Below are 13,758 nucleotides of genomic sequence, written 5' to 3'. Positions count from 1 at the left end.
CATAAATTTTAGGTTAGCACTGTAGAATAAGGATCATAGAAATGAAAAGATAAAATTGATAGTATGCAAAACCTACCCTGTCAGTTACTGAAATAGACTTGCATACACTATACATCTGTCTTTTTCTTCTTTTCTCTCTTTTACAAGAACCTCTCACCTGCACATTACATTCCTTTTCTCTCTTTTTTGAGATTACTCTCTTTTTGCTTTCTTTTATCACTTCATTCAAGGCTTGGTCTCCATCAGGACTTCTGTTCATGAGTTGAGCTCTTTACATTAAAGAAGAATGTTCTGAAACTTCCATAAATCCATCAGCAGGAAATTGACATTCATTTTCATCAGAAATTTAAGTGATTTTACATGGTTTAATAAATATTTTACATAATATGCTGTAAAAAGAAATTCAAACAATCTCCATTGAAATAAGGCTTTCACGCATCAGATTTTATTTGTGGAATGAGTCTTTTTACTGTACTCACTTATGATGGGGATATCCTGTGGCTGGCAGCATGGCACTATCTTAGAAGTAGAAGTCAGAAGACATGATTTGTCACCGCAGTTACCCTGTGATGCAAAAATTGAAGGGGTACAACTTTTACTCTCTGTCCTTGTGTTTATTGATATTTTTTGCTGTTTATAATCTGGGTGGTAATTTTCTTTTACCATTAACTAACCGTGGAAGAAGTTTTCTCTGGAAGAAAAGGCCAATACTCTTGCTGAGAGGCAAGAAAATGTGTCTGCAAGTGAGATTTCAAAATGTATTTGTGTGGTCAGCTTCACCAACTTAAATTTTTTTTTGTATTTCTTTAACATCATCCTTTCCCAAAAAGCTGGGTCTGGTCAGCTTAGGAAGACCAGAAAGGCAACTGACAACCTGCTGAAGTATAAAGTGTTGAACACCTGGCTCTGTCAAGTTATCAAAGGGCTTTGCTGATCTTCCAGGGTCAACCAGACCCAACTTTTCAAAGAGAACAATTGGACACAGGGCCTTGGATCTACTGTCACCCTTTAAACACATTCAAGGCTTAGAATTGTCATTAAGGAACTCAAAACTCATTTTCTTCAGTTTAAGATTATATTTGAATAAAATCAAGTAATTCATACCATGTAAATGTGACTTATCTTTTTAAAAGCATTTTTGTAATGTTTTTAACTGAAAGGGAAGAGTGAGTGTAATATTCTTTCTCTGACTTTCTCAAAGTGATAATGATGTTACAACATCAGTGTACAGTGTATTTCAGTGTACTTCAGTGTACAGTTTTCTGAGTACTCATTCAGAAAAAAGGCCACCTTTTCTTTCTTGTAGGCCTGGCAAGGGACAAGCCCGCGAAGAACTGTAAGTGAGATGTTTTTGGATTTTTATCCATATATTTTTGTATTATTTAGAAGATAACTTTAGTTACATCATTTGTATAATATGTGAAATATATGAAAGCTACAGTGCACATAATGTGTCTAGATAGTCCTTTGTGACTGTTTCATCTGTTGGCGGTAGTTAGTCTTATTTGATAAGGAAACATACAAGATTCTTTTTTTATTCGTTAAAGTGGTAGATATCTTATTATTAGCTGAAAGACTTTATGATAAATATTATAAAGACAGTCTGTTTGTCCCACAGCCCACCCCAACAACAGTAGAAGCCCCACCACCAGCAGTGGAACCGTCAGAAGCCCCATTAATAGAAAGTGATGAGGTAAGTTTTGCAGTTGCTTCTCAGACACTTAAAACCATATAAGCGTATTCTCTTATTGATAATGCATTAGAATAAATCAGTGATTGACAGTTGTAACTATCTTTTATTATGTATACTGTACTGATATTGATTTCGAATGTTGTAATACTTATCATTTAATTGCTTGTTATACTTCTACCTTTGGTCTACACTGTGTTGGTCAGTATTAAACTTTCACTTATGTGAAGCATGTCATACCACTGAGTGCCTTACTTTAATGAACATGTAAGAGTTATGTTGTCATGTACATTATGCTGAAAGTATTTGTCACTCACACATGGAAAAGTTGTTTCTTTCCCTGATTCTATGGCTTTGTTTGATGAGGTAAAATGGATGCCCATTAGATTTAACACTGTCATTCAGTATGATTTCATCAGACTTGGTGTTTGTTTCCACGTTAATACAACATTAGTTTTGGTTAGTATAGAAGTATAAAGATCCTTCCGTTAGTGCTATGATTTTTAGGAATGGTAAGCTGGTGACCTGACATGTTCTTCCCTTTGGCAAATTATCTTTGTGGATGGTAACCTCAGAATATTTGTCTTAATCACTTCTTAGGTAAACACTGTTCCAGATCCAACACCTGAATAATGAGTTACAAAATTATGAAGCAGAAATAACTCTGAAGCACATTGCAAACTGGGCGAGGCATATCGAAAAGAAAAGTACATCCATTGTGATTTATGAAAGAGGTTATGATATATGAGATTATGAGAGGTGTTATGTCACTACACTGTGATTGTCTTAGATGCCTTTTCATGCTGTGATCATTTGAAATTTGTTTCATCAAGATACTTTATGTCCCTAACTATTATTATACTACTAAGTTAAATGTAATGCAAAAACTGTGAAATGAGTAGTGCTTTACTAACACATGTATTGTGTGGAATGAAGTCACAGTCTGTGTGGGACCATGGTGTTGTATGGATGCAAGATGTAAGCCCAGGATAGCAATGTTTGGAAGAGTGTCAATGTATTGAAAATGAAATGTTTAAGGACAATACGTGTTGTGAGGAGAGTCCATTGAATAAGAAATGATAGAATAAGAAAGATTTGTGATATTTAGAGAAGTATGTATGAGACAGCTGAATAGGTTGTACTGAAAATGGTTTAGACATATGGAGAGGATGATTAAGGTGTTATACATATCAGCAGTTGAGGGAAGAAGGAAAAGGGAGAACCAATGAGGAGATAGGTACGACCAAAGCTGTTATGCCTTGGGTGGTCAACTGCAATTCCTTCTAATGCCTTCTACTTTATATGTCATCCTATCAGTGGTAACCCTCTACTTAGGTTAGGTTATCTCCTCTCTAAAATTTAGTTCTCATTACCAAAGGAATTTATTTGCTTTATATTGAAGTGCAGTCTACCATGCTTAGGGCTTGGGTAAATGTTTTTCTGGTTGCCAACCTTATTTTAAATGATAATGCACTCCACATCACCATTGCAAAGAGAAATATGATTGTTTTTGTACCCTGTAGACTAAGAATAAAAAGATAGTTTTTTCATTGATATAATCCATGAGAGAATGCTGTAAAGAAACACACAACATTGCCTCATTGTCACATGAAATTATCAGTTCTCTTTACTCAACAGGCCACAGAGGAAGAGAAGATAGACTTCGTCAAGATTGTGTCAGACATGGGAAGTGAAGACCTACAGATACAGCTACAGGCCACACTCAAGGCACGTCAACTGCTTTCCCAAGGGAGTATTTCTTATATAGATGACTTCTTGGGAGCAGACATTCTAACCCCTGCCTTGGCCAACTTGCAGAAGGAGGAGTAAGTGGTCTGTGGCTCCTAGTTAAAATATTTGAGTTTCCTTTTTGCCAGTATTCACCTTTTATTATCACTTTAGATAATAAGTATGGTTGTAAGCATAATAGGATGAAATGAAATAGTTTATAGTATAGACACTATTTTTGGCAAGAGATTAATGGGTCTTGGAATATGGCAAGCCTTTACTTCTTGCAGGGGAATGACCCAGTGAGCTTAGAGTGCGTTCAACACTCAACATGAGGATAGACAAGCTTATCTTGTCTCTCATGAAGGTTAAACCTTTTCCACTGTACATACTGTACAGCATTACCAGGGGAGTTCTTCCTAGCATTCCTTGCTGGTTTGTCCCATCAGGCCACAGACATGATAATAGAGTGATAGATAAGAGATTGAGTAAAAGGGGGGGGGGGAGATTATTAGGAAAGGATGAAAAGAATTGCTCACAGAACTCTTTCTGCAGGAAGCTTTTTCAGCTTAGAATATGAGAGTATGGATGCATGTTTTAGAGAGGGTTCCCCTTCTGCTTCCTCTTTTTGATATTGAAGATGAGGAGAGGATGTCAGGCACCTGGGATGTTGGCCTTCATGTGCCATGCACTTTGTTGTGGCAGGTTTAGCATCAGTATCTTGTGACAGAAGATACAGGCTGAGCACCAGAAATTCGTATGCCATGTGTCCTCTAGAAATTTGTATGCCATGTGTCTTCTAAGGAAAGGTTTCTTAGGTTAGTCAATGTTAATACCACCTTATTTATGGCATGAGTATCAACATTAACAACTGTTTATAAGGATGATATTGTTATATTTTAAAGGGTTGCAATATTCCTTGCAGATAGTGGTTTGTATCTGAGGAGGAAATCTTTAGTTTATTGGTGAGTTATGTCAAATTATTTGATGAGTGTACTAACTGATTAGACATATTTGGCATTGGACATTCACAGTCTCCAACTTAGAATTTTGTCTTTATTTTTTGGATTCTGAATTAGTGTTTAATTTTTTGTAAGATTTTAGGATGGTATGTCTGCATTAAGTAGTATAATAAATATGTCTGCATTATTGATTCAGTATTAATGCTACAATTTTGGCATGATTGTAGGATTAGGCAAATGATTTAACCCAGGTTAAGTCATTTTGAATTTTGAAAGGGACTGTTGTTTAGTTACAGTAGAAATCTTGCTGTGGTTGGTAGGCTGCCACCAACCAGGGGGTATGTTACCAATGCTACCTGCCTGGGTATTGGTAGGGTTAGTGATGGATGTGTAGTGAGCCAGCACTTCAGTAGTTGTCAAATTGCACTCCTCTGATCCAGGTAGCTGTCTTTTTTTATGTCTTACCCACATATGGAGTGTTAGCATTCTGTCCACAAACATTTAATCTTTCCTTGTCACACATAACACTTAACTCACACTATTCTTTCTTTGTAGATCTAGATTTTCCTTCAATGAGTGTTGTTTGTAATGCCCTGCTTTTTGGCACAATGTTAGGAGCAATGCATAGAACTAGCAGATAGGAATATTACAACTTGAGTATTAGACAGAAACATTAGGTAGAGGTAGAAGATAGGAACATTAGCTGGGGGCATTAGGTAGAAGTAGTAGGTTGAAACATTAGTGAGGAGCATTAGGTAGTAGTATTTGGTACAGTAGAAACACTGCACTAGAGTTGTCCTGTACCAGTGGCACTGGAGTTCAGTAGTTATGGAGACTCTTTTGCAGTGGCCACCCCTTTAAGGGAATTCCCAAAGGGAACATGTATCAGAGATGTAGATAGATAGATGTAAGTTCTTGCTTTTTAATGGTCTATTGCCAGACCAATGAGTAATTGCATATTGCAAAAGAGATTTCCTAGCAAGGTTGGAATGGAGGATATCTGATCTAAGAGAACTGAGAATACGTTAAAGGGATCTAGACAGATGACAGGACTGTACACTGGCCTTTAAGCTAAAAGTGATTTTAGGAGACTTTTAGGTAAGTTGGTTTAGGTCTTTGCCAGAATCCAAATGTGCAGGCAAGATGCTCCTGAAAGAGACTTTATTTTTGTCCTTTTCTTTCTTATGAAAGAATTAGGAAAGGAAATGAAGACATGCCTTCTGTGACTAATTTCTTTTCTAAAATGTCAAAAACTTGGAATGCTTTCCAAACTAATTCGTATTGTCTAATAGTGAAACTTATCAACATATATAAGCTCAACAGCTGATACATGGTTAGTCTTGATTTTGACTAAAGCATTCTTAATCTGAATAATATTTTAGTATGTCACTCTTTTCATACTTTACATATTAAGTTGAAGTAAGTTTGTAATCTGTACCCCATGAGAGTATCTGCTAAAAAAACCATGTCCATCCCTCTGTATTCTCAGAGGTGATACATAGCTATGGTTTATTGTGGTACAGGCATATAATGCTGTCAGGGTGAAGTAATTTTACATCTGGTTAATGACTGTAGTTTTTGTAAGGGCATGAGCACCAGCAACCCTCCCTCAGTATGCCTCAGGCTATGTCTAGGTAATTTTGTTTCTAGGTGCTGTATTTCTTTCACCTATGCTTCAAGATGGTTTGCTTTTACCTTTCTAAGGAAGAGAAAGCCTGAGTCTTCACCAGAAAGCAAGAAAATGTGGGTACACTTGAGCTTTCTAGAAGCACTGGATACTCAGAATGCATTATCAGGCAGCTGCCTGCTAGCACCTTTAGCCTTCCTGATAACACCATCCCATCGTCAAAACCTGTCCCTGGATGCCCAAGGAAGACTTCTAGATCTACAGACAACCTTCTAAGACAAAAAGTTTTGAAGCAACCTCAAATTTCAGCTTCCATCCAAGAAAAGCTTCCTGGAAATGTCTCAAAGAATGATTCAACTTTGCCTGCAAAAGGACCTTCACATTCCCTCCCGTAAGCCAGCTGCCAAACCCCTGCTTTTTAAGAAAATGAAATACAAACAACCCACATTTGCATAGAAATATAAGGACTGGAGTGAGCAGCAATGGAGTAATGCAGGGGAGGATGAGGAGGCTGGAGGGCATCAGCCAGTATAACTCTGGTTTCAGTGTGAAAATAGTAAAGCACCCAAATAGTATGATGATCTGGGATTGCTTTAGTGGTGCAGTGGACAGTTGTATTTCTCACCTAAAAACATTGCAATGAATGGGAAGTATTTCTTTAAGGTGTTTGAGGACCAAGGGCTTCCTTTTGATGAGGCTCAAGGGTGTGATCATTTTATGAAAGATAGCATTCCCTGCCATGTGGCTAGAAAGGTGATGAGCTGCTTTGCAAAGCAAATATTCAATTACTGGGGTGATCTAGAAGCTCTCCAGACCTTAAGCCTATCAAGAACTGCTGTAACCAGTTACAAGTCGATACTGCTTCTTGCAACATCTCCTCAGTGCCTTTCCTTGTTCAGAATATCAAACCCTCTGAACCCAAAAGATGAACTTAGAGTACTTCATGAACCTTGCCACTTCCATGTCCAGATGACTGCAGATGGTGATCAAGGCTAAAGGAGAGATTACAAAGTATTAAAATTTATGAATGATATTACATTTGAAAATATATGGGGGCAGACAAGTTTTTTTCAGACGCTGTGTATGTAGAGTCCTTTTGTCAGATATGGATGAATGTAACACAAAAATCTTCAGACAAGACTCCTTGAGTTTGAAACAGTGAAAATCAGAAAAGATGGTAATCTTTGAGTATGAAGCAAAAGGAAAATCTAAAGTTAAGAGATAGTAGTCCTTGAGTGTAAAGCATAGTAAAAGTCTGAGGTTGAGATAGTTCTTCTTGAGTGTTAAGGAAAATAAGTCTGATGTTATGATAGTACTTTTTGAATGTGAAGCAAAATTAAAGTCAGAAGTTAAAGAGATAGTACTCCTTTAGTGTGAAGCAAAATGAAAATTTGAAGTTGAGGAGTATGATTTCTTGAGTGTGAAGTTCCAACCCCATGTACAAAGATAAGTAAAGTGCACTATAATTATTACTCCTCTTACTTGTAACATCAATTTTTCATTGTATTATGCATCACCATTAGATTGTTAGTTGAAAAATCTTTTGCCAAAAAATAGTACATTATATATCATTAGCTTTCCTTAGATTGCAGCAGGCTTCATACATTCTGATGTATTTACTTTATTCCATTCACCATTTCAATGTTGATGAGGTAGTACCAGGAACAGAAGGAGAAAGGCTGCATTTGTTAATATTCATTCTATATGTTTCGTATGTAACGCACCAAACCAACAACTTTCCTAACCACATTCAGGCCTAACAGGCCCTTTCATGGTTCCCCCCAGCTGTTTCATATCCCTTGGTTCAGTCCTTTAACAACATGTTGTCACCTGTAACCTGTGTACCACATTTCTCCAGTTCACTCAGTCCATTGCTCACCTTTCTCCCACCTGCATATTCAGGCCCTGAGTACTCAGAATCTTTTTCACTCCTTCCTTCCATCTCCAATTTAGTCTCCTCCTCCTCGTTCCATCCACTTCTGACTTTGTCAACCACTCCTCACGTATACTCTCTGTATGTCCAAACTATTTCAGCACACCTTCATCAGCTCTTTCCATTACACTGTTCTTAATACCACATCGTTTTCCCACTAACTCAGTCAAATATTTCATTTCCAACATATCCACCCTCCCCTGCATATCTTCATCTACAGCCCATGCTTTGCATCCATACATCATCATTTGGACTACTATACCTTCAAAGATACCCATTTTTGCTTTTCCAGATAATGACCTCTCTTTCCACACGTGATGAAATAGTTACTTGTAATATTATAACTAGTTTTTTGATATTTGATCACTGTTTCTTGTGTTAGCAAGGTAGTACCAGGAACAGACAAAGAAGGGCTGCATCCGCTCATATCCATTCTTTAGCTGTCTTGTGTAATGCACCAAAACCACAGCTTCCTATCCGCATACAGTTCCCACAGACCTTTCCTTGGTGTACCATATTAATCATTGGTTAACATTTCCAGTTAAGCTTTCCCAATTGTATTACATCACCTTTTGAAATAGATGCTGATGCATTCTCTGATAATGTTTTATTTGTACATTTACATTTCACATTAATTTCAAATATTTGGTGTGAAACAGCAGATATACTTTAAATGGTAATTTTATTGAGCTTTGATATATCTTTGTTTTTGTGATTTTTCTTATGTTACCTTTCATTGTAGATGTAAGCATCAGCTTTAAAAATTCATTAGTTTTCTTTAGCACAATGTGTGGTGTGAGGTGGTTTGATCGAGTAAGTAACGTAAGGGTAAGAGAGATGTGTGGAAATAAAAAGAGCGTGGTTGAGAGAGCAGAAGAGGGTGTTTTGAAATGGTTTGGGCACATGGAGAGAATGAGTGAGGAAAGATTGACCAAGAGGATATATGTGTCGGAGGTGGAGGGAACGAGGAGAAGAGGGAGACCAAATTGGAGGTGGAAAGATGGAGTGAAAAGGATTTTGTGTGATCGGGGCCTGAACATGCAGGAGGGTGAAAGGAGGGCAAGGAATAGAGTGAATTGGAGCGATGTGGTATACAGGGGTTGACGTGATGTCAGTGGATTGAATCAAGGCATGTGAAGCGTCTGGGGTAAACCATGGAAGGCTGTGTAGGTATGTAATAAGTAGTATATCTGTTTCCTTTAGCCTGAAGAGCTTTGCTGTACAAGTACTTGGCTCAGAAAATTCAACTTTGAATCTGTAGGCTGTATAGAATTATATATGGACCAATGAAAATGCTTTACTTCATTGTGTGGTGCTGTCAGCAGTGCTACTAACTCTTGTAAGGAATTATTTGTGTTTCATATATTCAGTATTATGATTGACACTCCTCTCCAGTATAGTTTGATAATTAATCTCTGTCTTACCCATATGGTGCATTGATTAATACAGTTCACCAGTGTGATGTTATCATTGGCCCAGTGCCACCAGTTACTTGTCTCACTTCATCCACATCATTTCCTTAGTGATGGTCCAACTTCAGCAATGTTTTGACCAAATCCTGTTTATCCGTATAGTGCCATGATGACACTCCTCTCTACAGTGTCACCCTTCTGTTTGAGACTGCATGGATCATCACCAACATTGCTTCTGGAGATACAGTTCAGACACTGGCACTTGCAGGTAAGAATATTGGAATTTCCTTGATACTAATAATTATAGTGGTGATTTTAAAAGCCATGATATTAGTGGTATCAGGGGTCATACAGGAATGCTTATTGATGCTATGGGATACTGAACATGCTACAGATGATGGATGCATTGTCAGAAAATGGCATCTTTGTCATCAGAATGTGATACTGATGACAAAATAAGATTATCTAAAAATGGTGAGAAACACAATGATACTGAAAGATGTTGGTGATTTTATTAAGTGTTGATGATGGTGACAGAAGATTGCATTAGTGGTGAATGTGGTAATGGTGTCAAAAATTGATGGTTAAAAAAGGTTAGATGTAATGTAGGTGTCAGAAAGTGGCAATGGTAGTAGGTGGTAATCATAGAGTAAGGTGGTGATGTTAGGGTCTGGGTGTCAAAACTTGAGGAGTATGATGTTAGGATGGTGATACTGCGGATGGCACTAGCAGTGTATGGACAGTTGTGATGTTAAAAGATGTGGCAGGTATGGTTTTAGTTATAGCATTTTATCAAAAGTTAGCAGTGATGGCAGAATATCACAGTAGTTGTAGTAGGTGGCTGACATCCACCATTCACGGTAGCACTGTCACTATTTATAGTAAAATTGTCCTTTATATCATTATCTTTAAGTTAGGTAAGGAGGCTTTTTGTCCAAAGACTCACCTAGTTTTCTGGAACACAGGTACCATTAAAGCTTGAACGCCTTTTGCAGAGGTACTGTCATCAGTTAGTAGGTTCTTTCCTTTGACTTTGAGCACTCGCTCACTTCTCTGCCATTCTTAGATATCATTTTTTAAACCCCCATTTCTCCTTTGTATTTCTTGTTCCATCAGCCTTCTTCCCTACCACTTCTGTAATGATACAGATGTTTACCAAATATGGCAAAAGTAATAGTAAATATGAATTTTGTTTTAAAACTTTTGTTACATTACTTTCATATCTCACTCGTTTTTCATTCTTATGTTATACTATTTTACCACTTTTATGTTTCTTCTTGTATGTATTTTTCTATCTTTCTTTCCCTCCCTACTTGTTTCCCCTCAAACTATTTCCCTTATCTTTCCTGCCATCTCAGCCTTCCATAATTGTACCTCCCTTTGTCATCCTCCTTCATTTTTTTCTCCTTACAGACCGAGGCATTATTGAAGCTATGGTGCAACTGCTCTACATGAATGATGCCAAGGTTCAAGAGCAGGTGGTTTGGGCCTTAGGCAACATGGCAGGGGATGGGCTAGCGCTAAGGAACAGAGTGGTGGCTGCTGGAGTTGTTAAACCCTTAATGGCTCTCATCACAAAGGATAGTCCGGTAACTAGGGCCTGGAAATTACATGCAGCTGAAAGAAAATGGGCAATAGTGGGGTATTGGCTTTGGGGGTCCACAGTAAATAGCAACTGCTGAAATCATAATATGATAGTAATTTTGAACCTTAATTTTTGGAAACTACTGTAAATTGAGCCCTTTTTATACTCCTGCTACTGAGATATGAGAGCCCTTAGTAACTGAGGAACAAGAACAGGGCCTAAGTGTTAACTCTTGGTAATATCAAACCACTGGTAAATTTTGCTAGTTCAGCTACTAGTAGCTGGAACTTGCTGGTAACTGAAACTTGGAAGTTGATGATACCATGGAAGTACTTGAAGCTGAGGCACAGGAGCTTTTGATGGCTTTGGATTACTAGTAACTGGTACTGAAGACTTGCTAGAAATTGAAAATTTTTAATGTCAGTAAAAAACAGTTTCATATTGGGTCATGAAAGCTGCCTGTAACAAGTAACTGAAGATGACTAGTTATGAAGACTTAGGAATTATGGGTAACTGAAAACTGCATCCAGATGGAGACTTAGGAATCACTGTTCACTGGGAATGTCCCTTAATTGGTAGCTGAGACTTGTTCACCTGATAATGGCAAGCTTACTGGTAAGAGGAACTGAAGTATGACAGGTAATTGGAGCTTAAGACTAAGGATTTGGAACTACTGAGAACATGGCACTGTTGGTAATGGGAACATAAGAACTTTTGGGAACAATGTTGGTAGCCTGGAATTGAGCAGTGTCTGTAACTGGATAATGTTGGTAATTAGGGCATAGGAAGTAATGATAAATGCAATTAGTGATGAAGGTGATTTGTGAACTTTCTATGAATTGGGTATGGCAAATACTTACAATTGGATGTTCTAGGTAACTGGGAATACTGAGGAAAATGAGAATTATTGGTAAAAGGGAAAAAGGAAGAATGGGCATGCAGAATATGAGAATGATTCATTGCTTTAAACAAATTTTCGTTCAGATAAGAGAACCACAGGTAATTGGAATAGCCTCTAAATGGGACTCAGGAAATACCAATGAAGAATCTTGCATTTCTCCTGGCATTCACAAATTGTGATATTGTGCATATCTTTCCTTCAAGAAAATAGTCTTATTGTTAAACAGCGAAGGTGAAACTGAAATTATTCTGTAACCTCACATCAACATAACAGACATTAAACATATAAGTTGGTGGTGTGTTTTCAGTATATATATGCAAAACAACTAAGTTTTGTCTGTATTTGGTATAAAGATGCATGATTGGAAAATACTCTTTTACCCAAATCCTGTCTAGAAAGATTATTGCTAACAGCTTAACACATGCCCATCTCATATTTGGCAGACCTCCCTCCTCAATCATTTATCATGGATGCTATGCAACATATTCCGAAGTAAAGACCTAGAGATGGCAGAGGAGGAAAAACTCCTTGTCCTTCAAGCCATGAAGGAACACCTTCTGACTCGTCAAGACCTTGTTATGCTTGGTGAGTGTAGAAGTCCATTTGAATTGTTTGTGTGGAAAATACTGTTATATGAGGATATGAATTATTATGCTAGTGGGTACTCCCATTTGTGGATATGGGTCATGGTGATGTGGCAACTACAATATATAGTTTTTGCCAGCAAGGATTCACAGCATAGTGTATAATGGAAAAGTATTTTGTGTGGACATGAATGATTTTGGATACAGTGCCTTTTGTATTTAGCTTCTGGTAGATCATGATGGATAGGAGAAGCATTGCTTAGAATGAAGATGTGTTCTATGGGTTTGCAAAGTTTGGTGAATGTAGATGTAGGTCATATTGAATGTAGGAACTATTTATCTAAGTCTGTGAGTGTGGGTCATCAAGGATATGGTTACCTTATGTAATTTGTGAATGTGGATCTTTATTTATAACCTGTGCAGATCATCAAAGGACTCCATTGAAAAAAATCCCCAAAACCATCAGAATAATTGAGTGAGATTTTATGTGTAATTTCCTGTATGTATTTGTTCCATAAGGTGTGGAGAGAGACCAAGGAGGAGGAGAAGGAAGTATTGGGATCTAAACATTTGTGAGGATGAGAGGTATGCATTGAATAGAAACATCGATATGTGGAGGGCGACATGCTGTTGATGGGCTGAGCCAGTTCACAAGAGCAGTAGAATAGTTTGTGGAGCTTGGTTGTAGATGATAGACTTTAGTTTAGGTACACTAGACATTAGACACTGGATGTGTACAAATGAAGCTTTTGTTCATCTATTTCTGATGCTGCCTTGCAAAACTTGGAAAAACAGTTAGATGTATGAAAAATAAGTTTTGTTCTACATTTTAAGGTAATGGGAAGACCAGAGTTTTTAAGTTTTCTCATGATATTCATTGAAATAGAAAATAAACAAGCAACAAATTTTTCAAAAATGTTATATTGCATAGGCTACTATTTAGGGTATATAGAAAATGGATGGGAGCCTAAGTATGCAAAGTCTATTCTAAGGTGTTTTTAGTCCCCAAAAGAACAGTTTGTAGAGCCTGTGGGTCAATAGCATTAACTACCTCCCTGATTATCCTAAGTATTTTTGGCTAAGTGGTCTTGTAAATGGTTAGTCAACTCGAGTTCCTTGTACCTTGAAAGGTTTAAATCCAAGTAAACCCATTGTGGGGATGCAATTTCATATTCTGTAACTTGACAGCACCAAAGTGAATCAGATTCATATTCCAAAAAAGTTTGCAATGAATTAAGGAATTCTTTTTATTATAGCTGGATTCTGATAATGAGTGGTGTTTGTTGATAGAGGATGGGCTGGTATTATCACACTGGCTGCACTGCATTCTGAAGAG

General features: G+C 37.4%; 1 protein-coding gene across 3 annotated transcripts in view; it reads left to right on the top strand.

Annotated features, from left to right (window-relative positions):
- LOC139765688 (uncharacterized) overlaps positions 1-13,758 on the top strand; it is a 40,689-nt gene that overhangs the window by 14,902 nt on the left and 12,029 nt on the right. For 2 of the 3 annotated variants that reach the window (XM_071693441.1, XM_071693442.1), the window contains exons 5-10: positions 1,307-1,336; positions 1,619-1,693; positions 3,329-3,516; positions 9,541-9,620; positions 10,766-10,941; positions 12,282-12,423. In XM_071693441.1, the coding sequence (XP_071549542.1) occupies positions 1,307-1,336; positions 1,619-1,693; positions 3,329-3,516; positions 9,541-9,620; positions 10,766-10,941; positions 12,282-12,423 (691 nt within the window). The remainder of the gene's footprint in view (positions 1-1,306; positions 1,337-1,618; positions 1,694-3,328; positions 3,517-9,540; positions 9,621-10,765; positions 10,942-12,281; positions 12,424-13,758) is intronic. The other variant, XM_071693443.1, reaches the window with a different exon arrangement.

This window comes from Panulirus ornatus, chromosome 55, assembly GCF_036320965.1.
Source record: "Panulirus ornatus isolate Po-2019 chromosome 55, ASM3632096v1, whole genome shotgun sequence".
Lineage (NCBI taxonomy): Eukaryota > Metazoa > Arthropoda > Malacostraca > Decapoda > Palinuridae > Panulirus > Panulirus ornatus.
Note: the sequence above shows the minus strand (reverse complement) of the source record. Positions and strands in the feature narration are given on the sequence as shown.